We start from the raw sequence: 21,794 nt of genomic DNA, 5'->3' as shown, positions 1-21,794 counted from the left end.
TCTTGTAGGCCAGAGTTGGGACATTGGAATTTACTCTGAACATGAGGAAAAGCCACTGGAGGTACTTGAACAGAAGGTCGACACTGTCTGACCTAGATTCTGAAAGGATCCCTGAATACAGTGAGGAGAACAGACTGGTAGGAGGTGCTAGTGGAAGAAGGAGGCCTGGATGGGGAAGCTTGGGCAGAGGTGGGGACAAGGGATCGGATTCTAGATCTATTAGCACATTAGCAGCCAACAGCATTCACTGAAAAATTTTTGACTCCTGGATTTCACTTTCAAATGCTGACTCTGAAAGCCCAGATTTAAAAAGCTTAAAAAGGATGAGATTTAAATTAGAGCAAAGAAGAAGGGCTGGGGATCTGAAGAACCCAATTACTTTTACCCTAGGAACAGGAATACTTACCAGGAAACACCTGGTCAAGGTACCAGGCAAGCAAGCCATACAGAGCAGCGTCGAGAAGCATCATCTTCATGGACATCAGGAAACTGAATTCATCCCCTTCCACCGGACTGTTCCCGATATTGCTCCACTGCAGCCCCAGGCCTTGCTCCTCAAAGCGGGCCAGGTACTCAGTGCCAAACCCAAATGCCACAGGAGACAGCAGGCTCTGCAGTGGGGCAAAAAGGGTACACAGGTGAGGAGGGATTTTTATCCAACCCAACAGCACCCAGATGCTCACAGGTAGGGAGGAGGGCCAAAAGAGGGTCCTTATTGTGTCCAGGTGTAAAGCCACCTTAGGGATTGGTTAAGGCAGTCTTCCTGCAGGACAAGAATTATAGGAATGCCTCTCAAGTCTCAGGGCCCCTGCCTACTACCCACTGGGCCACCTCTCACCTGTTCAATGGAACACAGTTGTGTAATGGGGAAGACAAACCCAGCACAGCATGACACATTGAAAGACCAAAGGTCCTCATGTTCACTTACCTGCTTTCCCCCTTCTTTCTACCTCTTTCTTAAGATCACAGTTCTTAGTAAAACAAAGAAGCTAACTTGAGCAGCTTTGTGGGAACCCCACTGCACAAAGTCATCGGTTTCCTAGGGCAGCAAGGGGGCCATGCAGGGAGGGTCTCATGACCTCCTGGGGTCTATCACAGTCTATAACTGCCTCAGACAACATCAACTGTCTTACCTTTTCCCATCTCCAGACTGGGGACACTCATTCTTTTAGGTTCTCTGTGGAGAGTACTAGTCAACTGACTGGGTAGTGTGCAGAGCAGGCTTTCTGAAGAGGAAGTTCCCCAGCCAGGTCCTCACGGCTGGCCCTGACCTGACAGAAGGCACATAAACACAGGCAGAGGGATGGGCTAGTCCCACTTCCTCTGCTCAGAGGCCTCCCCATAGTTTAGAGGACTTAGGGTGGGGTTCAGAATGCCTCTCTGCAAAGAAGGGGTTATTTAGCTATATGTTCAGCCCAGCCCTAATCCACACAGTTGCCAGAACTATGGCTTCCTGGTAGATCCACACATCCCAGAATCTAGCTGTGGTCTCAAAACACTGACTGTCTAACCAGTATGCCAAGGTCACCCAGCTTTACCCCTGGGCAGAATCCAAAGGACTTTTTGCTACTAACCCATTGTGATCATTTTAGAAAATTGGGTCCTATGGCTAAAGAAAGTATCATTAAAATGACAAGGGAACTAACTATATGGGAGGACATATTTGCCAATAATACATTGGACAAGGGTCTAATCTCCAAAATACACAAAGAACTCACACAGCTCAACATCAGAAAGGCAAACAATCTAATTAAAAAATGGGCAAAGGATCTGAATATACACCTCTCCAAGGACATACAGAGAGCCCATAGACATATGAAAAGATGCTCAACATCACTAGCCATCAGAGGGATGCAAATTAAAAGCACAATGAGGTATTACCTCACACTGGTCAGAATGGCCATCACTAATAAATCAACAAAAAAGTGCTGGCAAGGATGTGGGGAAAAGGGAACTCTAGTGCACTGTTGATGGGACAACACTGGTGCAGCCACTGTGGAAAACAGCATGGAATTTCCTCCAAAAACTAAAAATGGATCTGCCTTTTGACCCAGTGACTCCACTCTGGGATTATACCCTAAGAACCCTGAAACACCAATTCAAAAGAACCTATGCACCCCCATGTTCATAGCAGCACAATTTACAAAAGCCAAGTCCTGGAAACAACCTAAGTGCCCATCAGTAAATGAGTGGATTAAAACACTGTGGTACATTTACACAATGCAATACTACGCAGCAGAAAGAAAGAAGGAACTCCTATCCTTCGCGTCAGAATGGGTGGAACTGGAGAATATTATGCTAAGTGAAATAAGCCAGTTAGTGAAAGAAAAATACTACATGATCTCACATAAGAGGAATCTAATGAACAAAAATAAACTAATGAACAAAACATAACCAGAAGCATGGAAACATGGAACAAACTGACAACAGCCAGAGGGAAGGAGGGAGGGGGATGATGGTGGAAAGAAGGAGAAGGGACTAATCAAAGAACATGTATGAATGACCCATGGACATGGACAACAGTGTGAGGATGGACTATGGGAGTGGGAGGTGTGCTGGGTGGAGGAGTGCGAAGAAGGAAAAATTGGGACAACTGTAATAGAATAACAATAATTTTTTTAAATAGGAAAATTGGGTGCTATAGATAGCAGCAATTAGTTTCTTGTTTAGCATGACAAATAAAAGGCAGATGCCCCAGCAGCTCTGGAACCAACTAAGTTTGCATTGTGAGAACTACTTAGACCTTAGATCTTTCCCCTACGATAAGCAGGTGGTAGTTCTTTCTCGACTCTGCTGCACAGCGAGCTGTGCACAGGGAGATTCCGGAATATAAGGAAAACCACACCCTACAGGGCCCAGAAGCTCTTTAGCCTGGTGAGAATGTGGAAATAACCTATTTGAAAATGATTAGAGTAAAGGACAGTGGTGTTTGGGAATCCTGAACTAAGGGGTCTCTCAGGCAATCGCAAGTCCAATTTCTGGAGGTGTCTCCTGGCCACAGGGTCTGACTCTGGACTGGCTCATTTCTGCACCCCTTCCTGCAAGCAGTGGTAGAGCATGATAAAGACACTTGGGGAGCTGCCCCAGTTGAAGTTCTTTTGGCAAGAAACAAAAACCTTTAAGTCATGGAAACATCGTTCTGGACAGGACAGTTAGGGAGGCAAGCTCCCTTCCTTCTGAATCTTGTCAAATGCTAGGAATACAAAATGGAGTGAAATGGGCTTGGCTGTCTCCCCTTGTGGACACACAAGGGGACCCGAGTTGAACTGGTTTTCATTTACTTCCGAGGGCATACTAATCAAGCAGGTTTCGTGAGTAGGAGCTGTCAGGTCACTCCCACTTTTTTACCTGGTGCCCTTAAACCTTACTGCACCCCTTTGAGCCTAAAGGCAAAGTAGAACCCTTCAAAGGGCGGACCAGTCCTCTCGGATGGCTACAGACCCCTCGGAGGAATCATAGCATGTGCCAGGGCTGAGCCCAAGGTCGCTCACCACAGCCATCTTCAGGTCGGCCGTCATCCGGTCCTGCCAGGCGAAGCAGAGGATGTGAGGCAGGTAGAGGGTGAAGTAGATGACCCCACTACAGGCTGCGGCCAGGCTGGCCCTGGAGAAGAAGGTGCTGAGCAGGAAGCACTGCATGATCGTCGCCGTAGAGAAAGCCAACAGGAACAGGAAGAGGATGAATGGATCGCTGTAATGTAGGATCCTTCCATGCTGAAACCAGAGACCTCCTGAGTCAGTAATTTCCCCCCACATCCAGGGGCACTGTCCCTGTCAAGGGTGGTCTTGGTGCGGTGAATCCGGGCCCTTCAGAATCTCTCTGCACCAGGGGGCTCTCTCCTACCGGCCTATTGCTAGTACCTAAATTTCCACATTTAAGACTCAATTTTATCGAGTCCTGGCTGGTGTAGCTCAGTGGATTGAGCACAGGCTGTGAACCAAAGGGTTGCTGGTGTGATTTCCAGTCTAGGTCACATCCCTCGGTTGTGGGCCGGGTCCCCGGTAGGGGACACGTGAGAGGCAACCACACATTGATGTTTCTCTCCCTCTTTCTCCTTCCCTTCCCATCTCTCTGAAAGTAAATAAATAAAATATTTAAAAAAAAAGACTCAATGTATTGAGTTCCTTAAATTCTATGAGTGCCATTTCCTTAGAAGGGTAACACATTGTCAGTACAAACTAATCACTGTGTGTTAATTAAGCAAATCTGCAGTGGGATGTAAACAGGAAGAAAATTGGCATAGGGTTCCTGGAGCATCAGTAGCTCTGGGATACACTGAACAGATGAAGAACAGAAGAGGCAGATGGAATTAACCAAGAAACTCATTTTATAGCATATAAAGGCAGCAATGTGATCATGTTAAAATTTAAAAATTAAGAAGAGGGAGATAGGAGACCACCCAACAAGCTTTTAAATTTTGCCTGGGATCTGGCCTGCTGACTACATAATTTGTACTTGTATTCTGAGATTTGCCATTCACATAGGTGAAAATATCAGTAATTAATCCATAGCACTTGGAAGTAGATTGATACCCCATCCATAATATAATACAAATATACTTCATAGGACTTATAAGTGATATTCAGTATCTTTCACATTAACTAATGATTCAATCACTTTGTTTTTATAGAAAACATGTCCAAACTAGCTATTTTAAATAAATGAGCTGCTGACAAATTGCCCCAGAATAAATTGAAATGTTCAAATTGATTAGGACTTATTGGTTCTCCTGTGCTGTGGCATCCTGTGAGGATTTTTATCCTTTGCACATTAACCCCAAATATATATAGGTCACCCTGTTCTTGAGAACCTAAAGATACAAAGAAGGCCCATCTCCTGACTTGGTTCTGATGAGCTGGCAGTGGTGCCCTGCAGCACTGGGTTCCTCCCAGGGGAAAGGAGAGACCAATCAGCAAGATCTGTAATGAGCACTTGACAGTTGAGCAGAACAAACGTGCTATTTATCTGCTGTTGCTACCATTTCTCCTCTACTCATGCTCTCATGCCGGCTGGGCTTTGATAGACCAGATTTTTACAAGTAGAATAAAATGAATGGCAAAAAGAGGAGGAAGAGAGCCATGCTTGACTATAATCTAACTTTGAGGAAATCTAAATAAAAGTGAAGATTAGGACTCAGAGCTCCTGATTTTGTGTCAGAGAGGACCCCACATCATGCTGGAAAGCTCACTCCTTTTCCTTAATTTCCCTAATCACGCACAGTGCAATAAAAGCAAGCCTACCACTCAACCTGTGGCTTTTGACTGGAAGAATTTTAAGACAGTTGTTGCTGTCCTCAGAGGGATGAAATCCATTTCTTATCTCAGCTCAAAGCAAAGTCCTACCAACTTCTAGGGCCATAGAATTTCTCACTGATTTAAGGCAGAGATGAAATTCACTTGGCTGAGCCAACAATTTCATTGGTCTTGGCTTCCTTTAAGGACCACTTTTCTTTTTTGTTCTCAATAGCTTGAATAACAAGGGAAGCCTCCCATTGTACCAGCTTCCAGCTTCTTTCCTGCATAGCTGAGTTGGGAAGGAAGAACAAGGGAAAGATGGGAGCGTAATTAAAAGGAAAATCCTATTCTGGTGTGGAAAGCTCTGTTTCCGTCATTACTGGAACAATATTCTGGTTCCCACAAGGTGAAACCTTTTTGTACAGGAAACTTTAGGTGAACATTTTCTACCTCACATCATAAACACTTTGAAGTCCCTGTGCTCATTCTTAGGAAGGCAGATCTCAAGGTCAAGTACCAGCAACAAGTGTATAGCCATTGCATGATGTCATATAGTTTATGCATTTTGTGTAAATCAGATGTTGTGCATTTCGAATCCTTTAGTTCTGAGGACACAGATATCTTGGTAGTGGGGAAAGGAGCCAACTGAAGGATGAGAAGGAACAAGGAAACCCAGAGAGACAAATAAGGTGCTCGGCTTCTCCCTTATCTCTGTGGAGCTCTGGGATCCTTTGCATCTTTAAAGCCACATCTGGGTTGGGTCATATTGAACAGAATGACTTCTACATCAGGCCATGGCTAGTGTGGCTCTGTGGATTGAGTGCAGGCCTGTGAATCAAAGCATTGCTGGTTTGATTCCCAGTCAGGGCACTTGCCTGGGTTGCAGGCCGGGTCCCCAGTTGGTATGCAAGAGGCAACTACATGTTGCTGTTTTTCTCCCTCTTTCTCCTTTCCTTCCCCTCTGTCTAAAATTAAATAAATAAAATCTTTAAAAAAAAAAAAAGAATGACCTCTACATCAGCACTGGTTTTGATAGCTCTCTAGCACAGGGTCTAGCTAAGGCCACAGCTCACTGGATCTCAGTGCAACACTGAAATCAAACCCCCTCAGACCTAGTACATTTTACTGCAAAGAGAAGGGGCAGGGTTTAGTTTAAGTGGGTATGTGCTGGATGGCACCACCCAACCAGAGTGTGTGGGTCAGCACACACATTGCCTGGTACAAAGGGTCACTGAATATGATGATGGTAAAGAGACAGAACAAGCTTGATTACACTATATCAGGAGTTTGCAAAGCGTGAGGTCTGAAACCTATATCAAATCTCATCAAATAAATATCAAAAACTACCTAAATTTATGCCCTTACCATTTAACAAGTACAAAGAAATCATCTACTCTGGAGGAACTAAAAATGAAGGATAGCAGTATGAAACAATACAAAATAATTGTGAAATAATAAATTAGTGTTTTATTTCCAAGTCTAGCTTGTGAGGGAGCTGCAAGTTTGCAGAGGATGGACCTCTGCGTGCTGTCTGGGGCTATAAAAACTCCTATCACTGAGAAAGGATAGACTCCAAATTCCATCTTTTGAAACAGGTCTTGAAGATTCTGTAGGCAGCATGGGTGGTGAGACCATGAACATAATTAACAGTCCAGGTTTCTTTACCTAATACACTGGAAAGGCTCTCCACATTCCCACTCCAGCTGGTGGCCGGGACAGGAATCCCAATAAAAGCACTCCTTGTATTTATTTCTTCTGTGTTTTGAAAGAGAGAACATTTTGCATGTAGAATCACCCTGTGCTTCACCCTGTGAATAGCAGGTTCTCCAGACAGTCCATGAAAAGGTGCTAGTAATCTATGTAGATTGTGGCTCCCTGGGCAGGAAGTGGGAGCAGGGAAGATGCTATGATACAGCGGCTTCTTGGGGGAGACTTGGCTGAAATGGCTGGGCAGTTACATGTCATGCTATCCTTGGTGGTCAGATGGCTAATCTAGACACAAGTTCATTAACAGGAGGAAAGGTAGAAGGAACAAACTATTCAAGATTTTCTGGGCCTTCTCCATCTGGCTTACCGTGATGAATATTGTCAGGAGGAAGATGCTCATTGACATGATGGAGAAGCTGTCCAGGAACCAGGTACACCAGATCACTGTGTTGGAGACACCCTGATTTTTCAAGGTTTCCTTCAGTCTCAACTCCTTCTCCAAGACGATGCTCTTTACAGTCATGGAAACAGAATAGACCCAGGCCAGCACCATAAAGATAGGGAAACAGCGGTTCAGGATGATCATGAAACTGAAACGGGAGGAGAGAAGCAGAATAGTAGAATTCCCTGTACCTGGTAGAGGTGGAGTAAATGTTTGTGTTGAGTGAATGTGTTGAGAACAAGGCCCTGGTGAAGGGAAGGGTGGGAAAGTCTCCATTGGGCATCCAATGGGCTTGAATCTTTTAATACACTGCACTTTTCCTGAAGGATTACTTTTTCTTTAGAGCAAGATGGTAGCTTTTTGGTTAGCCCAGATGAATGCTCTGTAAGTAAAATGGTAAATAAACTCACACTGTGTGTGTCACACAGTGTGTGTCATACAGTGCATACCTACTTGGAAGATCTCGCAGGAAAGGACAACAAACTAGATGATGTGGCATGTGACCAGAGTAGACAGATATGTGTTGGCTGGCACTGAAGCCCAAGGACATGGACCACAAAGAAAGAGTACTGGTGGTGATGAGATCCATACTTGGGCTCCCCAAGGCGGGTGGCACTATCTACCCTGGAGTATCAAACCCCAGTTATGCAGGAAGAGCACAAAATAACTAGGCAGTGTGCACTTTCAGAAGGCCATTCATTAATAAATCAATCAGTGACCTCATAGCCACTGACTCCACCAGCCATGAACCTGTGGAATAAATTTATGGATACCCATTCCAGCAAGCAGGGTAGATTTGATCATCTAGAATTACTTTATTGTGAACTTCACACACATTTTTTATGTGCTTGATATGCTAGTAAATCCCTTGGAATTATCTACTGAAAATTGCTGGGTGTCACAGGAAGGGCCCAATTACAGCATGGGAGGGCTTCACTCAAGATGGCCCTAGGGTGAGAATGATTAACTCATAAAGCTTGCACTTCTAGGACCTGCCAACAGAGGGCTCTCACACACTGAATGCCCAGAGTTCTTATTATTTCCTCACTCTACCCCCTTCCCTGACAGACACTGCCATTCTGATCCTAAAATTGGAACTGTACTTTTGCCTCTGGCTCCACTTTCCATCTCTGACTATTGTCCAAACCCAAGCTGACTACAGAACAGCCACTGTTATCTCTTTAGTCTTCTGTAGAGCCGAGGAAGAAGAATGGATTGGACTGGGATGTTGAAAGAGGGTTCCCTGTGCCCATACTGGCTTTATTTTACTGCCTTGCCAGCTGGCAATTTGACTCTTCTTTTCTTCAGGCTATGCATGTCTCTCTCCTCCCTGAACCCCACGGACACGCTTGCATACTATGGTGACCTTCCCAGTTTTTTCTAGGAGTTGAATCCCTAAGCCAGTTGTAGGTCTCTGCCTCTGTCCTGGGAGTATTTCTGCCCCCATTCACCATGGGAAAGGAGCCCTCCCAGCTCTCTGTCTCTCTGGCCCTCTCTTTACCATCCCCCAAGTGCATGGTCAGAAAACACTAGGCCATTTGCTTAACTTTTACTGGCCAACAAATGTACACGCCTGGGGATGGGGGTGGGCAGGCAGGGAGGACCTGAGCTCATCCAACACATTCCTCTACCTTTCACTGAGCATGCATCATGGGAATGCTAATTAGGGAAAGAGCCGCATTATTCCGAGGCTCCTAGGAACCAGACCTGTTTGCAATGCAGAGTCTTCGTTCGTTGATTTGGCAGTCATTGGGCAAACACTCTGACCAGAACCCTTCCACATACCAAACATACTATATAGTGGAAATTTTAAATGCCTTTCTCCCCTCCCTCAACCTCACTTCTCTTGATTTAATTTTTACCTTCCCTTTTCCACCCACAACACCAGCTCCTTTCTCCCTGCCACTTCACTTGCCTATCTGGCCCTGCCTGGAGCCTGGAGAGGCAAACTCCCAGTCAGAGCTCCATTCTCTCTGAGCTGGACCCAGTCCCCGGGGTTTCTCTCCAAAGAGACTGAAGCCTGGGGAGCACTCCGCCCCACCTAACAACCCGATTAGCTTGTCCAGGAGTGGGACTGGGAGGCTCCCACTCACGAGTCATCCACGAAGCACGGGTAAGGCATCTGCTGCAGGTAGATTCCTACCGGAACCTCAGCCTGGGCCTGACTCCTCGTGATGCCCTGTTCAATCATGTCCTGCAGGTAGGCAAACCCTCCCCAGATGTATCGGAAATCTTCCACAGGATCGGCTCGGGGGCCAGAATCCCAGTACCTAAGGAAAAACCGGAGGCACGGAGGGATGAAGGATGGGAGTGAAACGGGCAGCTCCTGCACACTTCACAAGCGCAAAGTGACTCAGAACTCTCTCCTGGACTATTTCCCCTAATCTTTCCCAAGTCATCCAATTCTATTTTCTGGTTCATAATTTAGATCTCAGTTATGACTATTAGCCACAACGTGACTTGTGAATGCTTTCAATCAAGGACTCTACTTTGAGTTTTTCGAAATTTCTTATTTTCTCTCACTTAACTTCACTGATTTGGAGACTGTGTCCAGTCTCAATTCCTTACTCTGTGCCAAATGTAGTTTCTCAGTGACTTTGAAGAAACCCCATTTGTAGGATCTTTATATGAAGATAATTCAGTTCCTAGAGGTTTTTCTCTCCAAGTTTCACAAAGGCCAGCCAAGGAGAAGCACCAAGTTGGGGGTATGAAGACAAGGTAGCTGAGCTCTCCCGGTCCCACCAACTGGTTAGTTTAGTTCTTTGATACCAAAGTGTTTCTCTGTCTTTCCAAGTGACTCCTGCCCCTCTCCTAGCCTCATACATCCCTTGGGATGCCCAGGACTTTCTGAGATTGCCTGAAACATCACCTGTCTTTGATCTTATTGGTTTTCTCCACTACATCTATGTCCATCCGGATCTTGTACTTCACATGAGGTGGTGGGGAGCTGGTCCAGGGATACATGTCCGGGAACACCACGCCAGCCCAGAACCTGTTTTCCTCCAGCAGAGACAGGGCTCGTTTTGTGAGCTGATTTTCATCATCGTAGCTTTCAAACTTGTCCAGGATTAAGCACTACAGATAATCACAAAGATTGAGAGAGTTGGAGGAACACCAACTGCACAGACTCAGTTGAAATAAAGGGCAGAGAGGATAAGGGCTGGTGCCCTCCAGGGGGTGGGTCAAATGCAAGGGGACCTATAAACTTACTGTTTGCTTACTGTTTGCTTACTGTTTGCTTACTGTTTACTGGTTCATAATTTAGATCTCAGTTCTGGAACTGAGTGCTTAGAACTCAGTGCTTAATTCTGGAGTCTGGTGTCAATTTTTCAATGTGTCTAGATTTAGGGGTGGAAGAGGGCTAGGAAATGCTGACTTGCTTTAAATCCTGCAGATATAGTGAGGTCTGCACTCTCCACTGTCCAAGGCTGTCCAAATATGCAAGCTGTCAAAATGACAACAATACTCACAGCTCTCACTCCCCAGCATGGGGAGTCAAGGGAGTGGGGTCACACTGAATACAGGCTGCTTTGAAGATCAGAAAGCCTGCCGATAAAAGAGTTTTAAAGACAGAAACAGTGAACCTTCCTGCCTCTCTGCAAACACACAAGGATGGCCAGCTGAGGAAAAGGAGGAAGAAAAAAAAATAACAGAGGGCCAAAATGAGTTCATCAGAGAATCATTTCCAATCACCACTTCATGACAGGTAATGCTGGTAATGGAGGAATTTCCTAACATATCTTTTTTTCTCTCCCTGGAACAGAAAAAAATCATTACTCCCAAAAGAGCAAAACTAAGACTTTCTTTTAATTTGAATATTAGCAGTCATTCATAAATTTGTTAAAGTATTTATTTGGATCTGTTTTTCCCTTAACCCCTTATTTCTATAATGCACTTGGGTTATTGTGTTGATGTTTCTTTCTTATAATGTAACTCAGAAGAGGTCAGATGGCCTTGTCTTGATCAATGTGTTCGCCGAATACTTACTGAGAGCCTGCAGTGTGCCAGAGCCTGCTTGGCTCCAGGGATACAAGAAGGAAAGATAAAATCTCTTCCTGAAGGAAACCCAAGCCCTAATAAGGGAGAGGGTTGGAGTAAACTAACAATTGTAATGCAGAATGATCAGGTTCTGATGAAAGCAAGCCCAGGGGAGTCTGGGAGCCCAGCAGAGGGAGGTAGCTAAGCCTCCCTGGAGAGCTCTGGGAGGGCTGCCTGGAGAAAGAGACTCCTGAGTAGGAAGAAGATGAGCAGGAACTGGCCTGCAGGAGGAGTGCAGGGACAGGCAACACGCCCAGCACAGGAACCACACAGGAGGTGTCTGGAGACCCACAGGAATAGAGCAGTGGCTCTCATCTGTGGCTGAGCCTTAGAGCCACTGACGAGGTTTAAAAAGATACCCACATTCAGGCCCCACTCTAAAAAAAGAAATCAGGTTCTCAAGAGGAAGACCTGGGCATCAGCATTTTGTCAAACACTCTCCAGTCATTCCAGTGTGCCTGGAATTATGTAGTCAAAGAGAGAGAGACGTATGGTGAAAGAGGAGCACTAAGGAGGTGGGTGGGAACCAGATCGGTTGCTCAGCTAGCTGTATAGTGGGACCAACATATAGAGGGGTTTCCTGGGACATGAGGTTTTCTAAGCTAAAACCAGGAATGTTCCAGACAAACCTTAAAGGCCCCAAGGAGCCACTGCAGGGCTTTAAGCAGGAACAAGACATATGGGATCAGATCCTGTTTCCAAAAGATCACTGGTGGGGAAAGGAGGAAGCAGGAAGAGTGGTTAGGAGGCTGTTGACGTAAGGCAGGCTTAAGGAACAAATTGATTCTCACAGAGCCTGAATTATCTGGAATCCTCATTTTACTAAGAGAAACTGAACACAGGAGACTTGCCAGAGGTCAGACAGCTAGAACACGGCAGGCCCTGGATTCCCTCCCCCTCTCCGACCCCAGGACTAGACTTCTTCCCCCACATCAGGAGCCACAGGTACTACTGGGTCCACAGACCCTCCACATGCTTGTGACCAGCTGGGAAAGTAGGAGAGCAGTTATCATTTATCCTCACTTTGCACCCCAGGAAACTTAGGCTCAAAGAGGCTGAGTAACTTCTCCAAAGCAGTAGAGTAGGAATCAAATTCCAATTCAGTGGTTTCCACAACAACTACCAGGAAAAATGAAGAAGTGAGACTAGTGGACTGATCCTAAGGACCCGACCAGAGACCCAAACTCCTGCCGCACTGGTAAGAAGCAGGCAAACTGAACTCATTGACCAAAAACTCCTCACCACTGAATCCCACCCAGGGTATCAGAGGGTGAACCAGAACTCTTCACTGAGGAGCTGGATTTGAACAACAAGGTGCAGCCAATCAACACTCCTTGGGCCTTCTGAACAGAATGTCCCGCCCCAGTCTCCACATCCTGGGAGTAGGTCCCCTGTCATGTTCCCAGTCTTCTAGATAAAAAGAAAACAAAGGATGCTATTAGTTTTCCGGCTGAGACAGGAAAGAGGAGTAAGGTACATGAGAAAATCGAGAGGTCTAAGGCTTAAGGGACACCACAATAAGAAAATAGTTTTTTATAAAATGAAATAGAATTGGTGTTTCTCTAAGAAATACCAGTAAGTGTAGGCACACATCATAGAGTTAAGGGAAATGGACATTTTTCTTTAGCAAGCTATTCTTTGTAAACAAGCATTGCTCAGCCTAGCATTGCCCAGTCCTTAAGCGAGATGAAGGACTTAAGGACCTCATGACATAGAAGGTCCTCAGTAAATGTTCACTTTTTCTAGGTAGAAATAATGTGGGGCTTGCTACTTGATGGTTTTTGTGGGATGAGGGGAGATCTGATATGTAGACTGGCATCACAGCCCAAGGCCAAGCTCCCTCAGTAACAGAGAGTTGGCAGTCTGCTGCTTGAGCGAGGAGCCATAGAAGTGTATGACTGTCAGAGTGTATTTTAAAAAATAAATTTAAGTTTCTTTTAGGGAGACCTTGACATTCTACAAAGATGAATAATAAAATAGTCTCATTTTAAAAATCAGTTTGGCAAGTTTAGGACTGCATACATAAAATTTTAGAATAGAAATTAGAATGAATCTGCAAAAAAATTTCTAAAATGAAAACAAAATTATTTTGGGAAATGGACTTTTTCTTTGTAGTTTCTTTTAGCTGTGGCGTGCACACACACCACATGATGTTCTACTAATTTACTCACAGCCTCCCAGGATATTTGAACAGAAGGAGTTGTAGAAATCTTGTGGTCTCATGTCCTTGATGTACCTGTGAGAGAACTGGCATTGGAGGTGAGGGCTGAAGGGCTTTGCCAAGGTCAATGTAGGTCAGAAGTTGAATCTGAACCCACGTCTTCATGTGGAACCTGAGGGTGGTGCTGTTCCCCGCACATTGCTCTAAGGTAAGCCACACTCCAACCACAAAGTCCGGGCAGCATAGTTTCTGAGCTGGAAGATCTCTCAACCTAGACAGCACTGACCAGTAGAACTTTCTGGAATGTAGAAATGCTCTATATTGATGCCCTACCCCATATGGGAGCCAGTAACCACATCTGGCCATTGAGCACTTGAAATGTGACTAGTGCATCTGAGGCACTGAATTTTTCACTTTAATTAATTTAGATTTTAAAAGTCCCAGCTGGGTACTCTGTTGGTTGGAGTGTCATCCTGACGCACCATGGTTGTAGGTTCAATCCTTGGTCAGGGCACACGTACAAAAAGCATCCAAGGAATGAATAAATAAGTGGAACAACAAATCAATGTTTTTCTCTCTGTGTCCTTCCCTCCCTTCCTTCTGTCTAAAATCAATAAATAAAAAAAGTTTTTAAAAGACTTTATTTATTTATTGTTAGATAGAGGAAAGGGAAGGAGAAAAGGAGGGAGAGAAACATCGATGTGTGAGAGAAACATCAATCAGTTGCCTCTCACACGTGCCCCAACGGGGGATCTGGCCCACAACCCAGGCATGTGCCCTGACCTGGACTCAAACCGGTGTCTTTTCAGTTGGCAGGCCAGTAGACAATCCACTGAGCCACACCAGCCAAGGGTAATAAATTAAAAAAACTTTTTTTAAAAAGCCGCCTGTGGCTCTGGTTACTACACAGATCAGTACAGCTCCAGTGGCAGTAAGTTCCTTGAGATCAGGGGCCCTGTCTTGCTCACTGTGGTCCCTGGAATAGCATTTTCTCATGAGAGGGACTCCATAAGTGTTTACGGAATTGAACTCATTTTAGAAGTCCTGAATGCTATAAGAAATATAGCTTCACTACTGTGTTTTGAAAATAATCCTGTATGCCCAAAATTCATATGGTAAACTAGAAGAAATCAGTAGAAAGTGAGTTTTTGCTATGATGTTAATGAGAGCTCAACTCTCAGTGAAGCAAAACAGAAAAACAACAACAAAAACAATAACAACAAACCCAATAAAGACAAATGAACTTTCAAGCGGCTGATGTTGGCAGTGACATCGCTGGGTCCCGCAGTGACGTGGGCTCCATCCCGGCTGTTTTATCAGGCAGCTGATGTAGTCACGTTTCCTGTTCTGTCCCCCTAGATTGGTACCCTGACACTCTCTGGAAAAACAACACTTAAAAGGTCTGCAAACACTCATTTCTACCCTGAAACACCTCTGACCCATTTTCAAAGTTGGATTATCTCCTCATCTTGGACAATGGTGTAACGTAGTGTTTAAGAGATGAATGGCCCCGAAAACCGTCCCCACCCTGTTGTTTCCTACCTGTGTGGCCTCTGTTTCCCTCTGTAGAACTGAGATATGCCCTACCTCAGAACCGTGTTCTGAGGACTGCGTGGCCGCGTGTGTGAAGGGTCAGCCAGCGCCTCCTGGTGAGAATAAAAGCTGATGCTTATCCTTACTACACACCCCAAATCAGCCCAAGGGCTTTGCTGGTATTAATGCTCTGAAGCCACACGACCGGCTTAGGAAATCAGTTACCATGGTCCCTCCCAACTCACTCACGGGGCACAATGGGTCACAGTGAACTTCCTCTGGATAGAGGTAGTTAGCTGCATAGTTAAACTGTCTCAATAAGTGCCATTTCTATTACTGTTTTTGCAAAATATCTTAAATGTCAACAGAGTCTAGTGGATTTTTAAGCCCTTGCCAGAATACCTTTCATTCATGACAGCTGTCTATCCAGGGAGTTATTTTCTTTAAATGATATGTCTGGGAACACAACCGGTCCTGAACTGACCACAGCAACTCATCTGGTCAGAACAACACTGTGGACAGAAGCCAAAGCCCCACTCCCCACCTGAGCAACCAGGGACGGGAGGAGGTGGGTCCTAACCCACTGCTGCTCACTGGCCGCTCACTGGCCATTAGGTGAAACTCAGACAATTCTACCCATAGGAAGGTCTGGTGAAGTTAATTCTGAATATCATTTGCACCAAATCTTCCTGAGGTCAAGGCTGAGCAATTGTGAAAGCAGCTCTGGACATTAATCAGAAGTCCCTGGGTCATCCTCTGAGGTATAACTCATGCTATACCCTTGAATTCTTACGTTGAGGCTGCCTGCCTCATTCCCTGTTGGTATTTGCTCTGGTCTCCAAAGTTAAAATCTTGGCTAATGAGCCTGTCTATTTACATGAGTGTGTACACAAGTGTTTTGCGGAGGCAAAGATTAATGCCTAAACCTTTGGTCAAGGTCATTAATTTCTACATACATATTTGCTCTGGTCTCATTAGCTTGCAAGTTGAAATATAATAGGTTTGCCTTTTGACCCGGCAATTCCACGGCTGGGATTATACCCTAAGAATCCTGAAACACCAATTCAAAAGAACATATGCACCCCAATGTTCATAGCAGCATTATTTATAATAGCCAAGTGTTAGAAACAGCTTAAGTGCCCATCAGTAAATGAGTGGATAAAAAAACTGTGATATATTCACACAATGGAATACTACACAGCAGAAAGAAGGAGCCCCTACTCTTTACAACAGCATGAATGGAACTGGAGAGCATTATGCTAAGTGAAGTAAGCCTGGCAGTGAAAGACAAACACCATATGATCTCATCTATAAGTGGAACCTAATCAACAAAACAAACAAGCAAGCAGAATAGAACCAGAGATATAGAAATAAAGAACAAATTGACAGTAACCAGAGGGGAGGGGCGAGGGGAATAACAGGGGAATGAAAGGGAAGGATCATCAAGGAACATGTATAAAGGACCTATGGACAAAGATAATAGGGGGTGGGGGGAGATTGAATGTGGAAGGTGGGGGATGGGTAGGGCAGGGGATAGTAATGGGGAAAAATAGGGACAACTGTAACTGAACAACAATCAAAACATTTTTAAAGAAAGATGTATAGTGGGTTCTAATGAAGCTGAGGCCATGGAAACTATCTATGAAAGCTGTCTGAGACCTGGCTGGTGCGGCTCAGTGGACTGAGTGCCGGTCTGTGGACCAAAAGGTTGCCAGCTTGATTCCTGGTCAAGGCACATGCCTGGATGGCACCACATCCCCAGCTGGGGGTCTGAGAGAGGCAACTAATGTTTCTCTCCCCCCCTCTCTCTTTCTCCCTCCTCTCTCCATTCTCTAAAAATATATAAATAAAATCTTAAAAGCTATTTGGCTCTACACAAACAGAAATGGTGCAATTATGGATGGCAGGGAAGAATGAGATAGAATAAGGACTGGTCAGTGTAAGGAGCAAATATAAAGATAGCACTACTGCTAGCAAAAGAATTCTAAGGGCATTGTCAGTGAATAGAGAGACAGTGTCTTATGGTCCCAGGCAGATTCTGGGTGAATTTTGAAACCAAGAGTTCAGCATCTCAGCCCTACAACGCCCTAAAAGGGGTATCCGTGTCTCCTTCAGTTCCTGACCACTGTAGCAAAACCCAGGTGGCAGGGCCACCACTCTTTGATGTCCACACAAGTCCCATGATTCGGCTGTTTTGCTGAAAGTCCCCAGGAAGCAGAGTTCATCCTGGCGGAAGAGGTCGGAGCTCTCTCCAGGGCAGGCAGCTGCGCCAAGGACCTCTGCAGAGTGCAGTCATTTGTTTACACAGCTAAATCAAACAGCACCTCGGGAGGAGAAGCTGCAGTAGCAGCAGGCTCCCTTCTTCGGCTGTGACCTCTCTGACTCTAACTCAAACACATTAAGTAATAGATAAATTAAATTATTTATTAAGTGGGAAACATTGTCCAGTGGAAGAAAAGAAACAAAACCTTTTTGTTTGAACTTGATAGTCAAAGGAGACAGGCACCCTGTGCTGACATATTTTGCACACCCCCTAATAGATCCAGGACGTATGGGGGTGAGTCTTCATGGATAAGGGAGGCACCGCACCCCCTCTTAGAGATGTTGGCTCTATCGTCCTGCCTCTTACATCTTTAATTTCCAACTCAGGCTGAGCATAAAGCAGCTGATGGATGCCAATGGAGGCCCAAAGTGGTCCTGCTGGTGTTAATGTAGACACCTGGGGTTCCTTTTGAAAAATGCCAGTGGGTGTGGGCAAACATCCCAGAATGGATTTCCTGGCAGATCTAGACTGTTACCCTTAAGATCCATTTCGCACCGCATGGAAAATGCCACTGACTAACATAGCTTTGGGCTGTGTGCTTGGTTGGGATAGTGAGATAGAGCCCAAGGCAGTGCAATAAATTTCATCCAACACAGTGCACAGGTGAACAAACCTCTGAAATGGTCAACCACAAAGAGTGAGGAAAGGCACCATGACTGGAAAACAAAGGGACAGGAAATGCACCACTGTTAAAAATGCCTGTTTCTAAAACAAATAAATATAATAGTGGAGCAAATAAAAAGGCCAAGTTGGAGCAGGAAGCCCCACACTGAGGCAAAGCCACCAGGTAATGCTTGCTATTTAGTTGGGTCCCAGGGAGAACAATCAATAACCTGGTTGACAACTGCAGGGGACTTGAGCTCTCAAAGCTTTCATGTTTAATCATCCTGACAACTCTGGGAGGCGGGTATTGCCATGTTTAAAATATTTAGTGGTCAATAGAGCTGGTCACTGACCAGTCTGAGCACATTCTGGTGCAGTCACCTGGGTGCGCACCACCGAACTGCAGCCTCAGCGTCACCCTCGTTTCTCAGGCAGTGAGACACTGATGTGGCCCAGACTCACAGAGCCCATAAATAAGTGCTGGAGATGACGTCCTGTCCCCTACAGGATGAAGCTGCTCACGGACCAGGCCAGCTGACCTTTCTAGCCCCATCTCTGCACACTACTGCTGCTCCGCATGTCCAACCACTCCCCCGATGTACAGCCACACCCCTACCCAGACTACCTGCTTCTCTTGAGCTTGTCTTGTGGGTTCTTCCTCTGTACTTTGCTAATGGTCTTCCTTCTGCCCGAGATTGTCTTTCTGCCTTGCTTAGCCAGCAAATTAAAATTTTAAGGCCCAGCTTTAAATGTATTTTCAGTTTTAATTTGGCATTAATGAATGTCTGGTTTATGCCACGGCAGCTCCGCTGAGGTAAATTGGGAAATCAAAAGATAAATAAGCCCTGGCTAAATGGTTCAGTTGGTTGGAGCATTGTCCTGTACACCAAAAGTATGCAGGTTCAATCCCTGGTCAGGGCATATACCTAGGTTGTGGGTTCAATCCCTGGTCAGGACATGTAGGGGAGGTAACCAATCAATGTTCTCTTTCTCTCTCTTACTCTCTCATACCCTTTCTCTGGCTCTAAAATCAATAAACATATCCTTGGGTGAGGATTAAACAAATAATAAGACAGTATGGAACTTTAGGGGATTCGGGTTTATGGGTGTGGGGAGGGATATGATGGAGGGAATGTGGTTTCAGGACGTAGAAACCCTGAAATACAGGAGCTGGGTCCTGAAGGGGGATGCAGGTATTGAGACAATAAGGGCTCAGCCACTCAGTATGCTGTCCATCCTATGTAACGTGGAAGTCGTGAGGGGGCTAGGGCACAGTGGGCATCACCATTACGACAATAAGGGGGGCACTGAGTAGCTTTAGGCGGGCACACCATGGCGAGGCTAGGGTTTTAGAAGGTCTCGCTGGAGGCAACGCGGGAACTGAATGAATGGAAGGAGCGAGAGACTGGAGGCCCCAGACCAGCTAACACAGGCAGCCCAGGCCTCTGTAAACAGAAGCCATGTGTGAAGAGGGAGAGGAGAGATTTCAGAGATAAGTGGGAGGAAGACTTGACAATCCTTGGAAGATCTGTGACATTTTGAATTTGAAGTTGTGCAACCTGTTTCTACGCCATCAGACTGAATTCTTGTTCTGGCCATTCTTTGAGATTCCACTGCTGTGACATCATCTAATCACATGCTTCTCTTTCCCCATACAATGTGAGCTGCTGGGTCTCAGGGGTGGATTGTGTTTATTCAGATGTAGAGAGTTCAACAGACGCAAATATATGAATGATGGAATGAGCTCAAATCTTTTTGGTTTTCCACTATAAACCTAGGCATTTTCAAGCAGAAAAGACCCACTCAGAATAGTGTCTGTTATCCTCAATATTATAAAATAATTGGTGCCTTCATCTGGCTCATTTCATAATTTACCCAAAAAATTCCTACTGAGCCCTCACTAATGTGCCCCTCATAATATAGTAGAAAGAACATCCTTTTCGGAGTCAGGCAGGTCTGGATTGGAATTCCAGATTCCCGCTTATCTGCTGCGGCATGTCAGGAATGTCATTTTTTTAATTCTATAAAATGACAGTAGTCATGCCTGCCAGGCAGGTAGTTAAGATCAGTGTATAAGATGACATGTAGAAGTGCCCCAGACTCAAGTGCAAGCCCCTTGCCTCCACCCATGAGTGCAGGCCACCCCCAACCTGTGTTCTCCTTGCTCCGCCCAGTTCTAATTCTGAGCGACCAAGGAAGCGTGAAATAAAGTCGCTGACCATGAGTTAGTTGCTTATGATCCAGTTTGTGACTCTTGAAAATAGTATTGCCCTAATGGTACACACGTCTGTACCCTTCCTCTCTCTTCTGCAACCTCACCCCAGCCTCCCGATGCACATTTTGAAGTTAATGAATCAACAGAAGAGAGCAATAGGACTGATATTCTGCAAACATCTATACGTTTGTCTCTAAATTCTGTTACATGATCAGTAGTAGCTTTATCTTGCTAATTGTATTTTTCTTAGGTTAGCTTGAAAAATTCACCCCTGAGCACAATCTGGTTGGGTGGTGGTGGCTTGTGGCCAACAGCGTGCGAGGTACAGAGGAAAGGCGGTCCAACAAAGCCCCCGCTGCCAATCCATCAAAAGGTCGCCGTCATGCAGATAGAAAAAGTGATGCGCCTGTAGTGGCTGTGTTGACAGCAGAGGAAAAGGCAATTAATGAATACATGTTTTTTTCAAGGTTTAGGGACAGGTAGTTGGAACTGGTTGAAGCACAGTGTTACACATTGCTTAGAGGTATTTTCATATTAAAGTTGGGTTAGATTCAGCTTCCTGATGTGACATTCAATATCTGAAATTTAAATATACTATGAAATTAAAATACACCATGAACTCTATATAAACAGTGTTTCATCTGTGCCAGACCTAACCTTTCCTTAGACAAAGAAATCAAAGGGGAGGGCTGTACATGTTTGTTTTAACTAAAGGGTAATCAGAGAAATAAATTTTTAATTTCTCTAACTGTGCTTTTCTCCAGCAGAAAAAATATGTGAATAAGACACATAAATGATGACCATAAAAGTAGAAACATACTAGTCTAAGACAATGACCTAAATGAAGACTCACTTGCCCTTGGTCTGTTGATGTGGCAAACAGCGTGACCAGAAGGCCTGCAGAAATGCATCCCTCCACATGCTTGAGATGTGAGGCTCCCAAAATCATGGCCCCTTTCCCTGGTCCACACTGCACACCTGCTGACCAGGAAGTCTGCCTTTCATTAATTTGTTGTTTTTTCCCCCGTGCTGAGGGCAGGGCATGATGGGGAAGACAAAATATGGTTATAGGATGAATGAGGTCATAGAAACCCCCAACTGAGAACAAGAAAAGTTCCAGAGCCACTGGGCCGTCTCCACAAAGTGCCAGGATGTGCCCAGGGCCATCCTGCTGTGCCTGCAGGAATGGCCTGACATTCCTGATTCTAAGCCAATTTGCTAAGGTTAATATGAAGAATAGCTTCCCAGTCCCTGGGTAATGTTTACACTGTGTTTGGAACCTGAGAAAAAGGTACATTCCTTGCTTGGTCTGTGGCTCGGGGTGGACATTCATGTGGCTCACAGCAAGAGCTGCCACGCATCAAAAGTTCCTGCTGTGCACCCAGCCCTCTCCCATCTCATCCTCACAGCTACAGAAGATGCTATCACCCTCACCCCGTCCCACCTAACAGACAAGGAACTCAAGGGCAGAGAATTCACACTCCTGCCTAACTGACATCAGTGTTCTGAGTGTTCTGCACACTTCTCTCATTTGTCAG

At 45.2% G+C, this 21,794-nt stretch overlaps 1 protein-coding gene across 3 annotated transcripts in view; it reads right to left on the bottom strand.

Annotated features, from left to right (window-relative positions):
- ABCA4 (ATP binding cassette subfamily A member 4) overlaps positions 1–21,794 on the bottom strand; it is a 129,185-nt gene that overhangs the window by 60,789 nt on the left and 46,602 nt on the right. For all 3 annotated transcript variants that reach the window (XM_045847200.1, XM_045847201.1, XM_045847203.1), the window contains 5 exons: positions 10,253–10,458; positions 9,477–9,653; positions 7,309–7,531; positions 3,492–3,713; positions 407–611 (listed from right to left, as the gene is read on the bottom strand). In XM_045847200.1, the coding sequence (XP_045703156.1) occupies positions 407–611; positions 3,492–3,713; positions 7,309–7,531; positions 9,477–9,653; positions 10,253–10,458 (1,033 nt within the window). The remainder of the gene's footprint in view (positions 1–406; positions 612–3,491; positions 3,714–7,308; positions 7,532–9,476; positions 9,654–10,252; positions 10,459–21,794) is intronic.

This window comes from Phyllostomus hastatus, unplaced genomic scaffold, assembly GCF_019186645.2.
Source record: "Phyllostomus hastatus isolate PE091 unplaced genomic scaffold, TTU_PhHast_1.1 phas_contig_524, whole genome shotgun sequence".
NCBI classification, from domain to species: Eukaryota; Metazoa; Chordata; class Mammalia; order Chiroptera; family Phyllostomidae; genus Phyllostomus; species Phyllostomus hastatus.
Note: the sequence above shows the minus strand (reverse complement) of the source record. Positions and strands in the feature narration are given on the sequence as shown.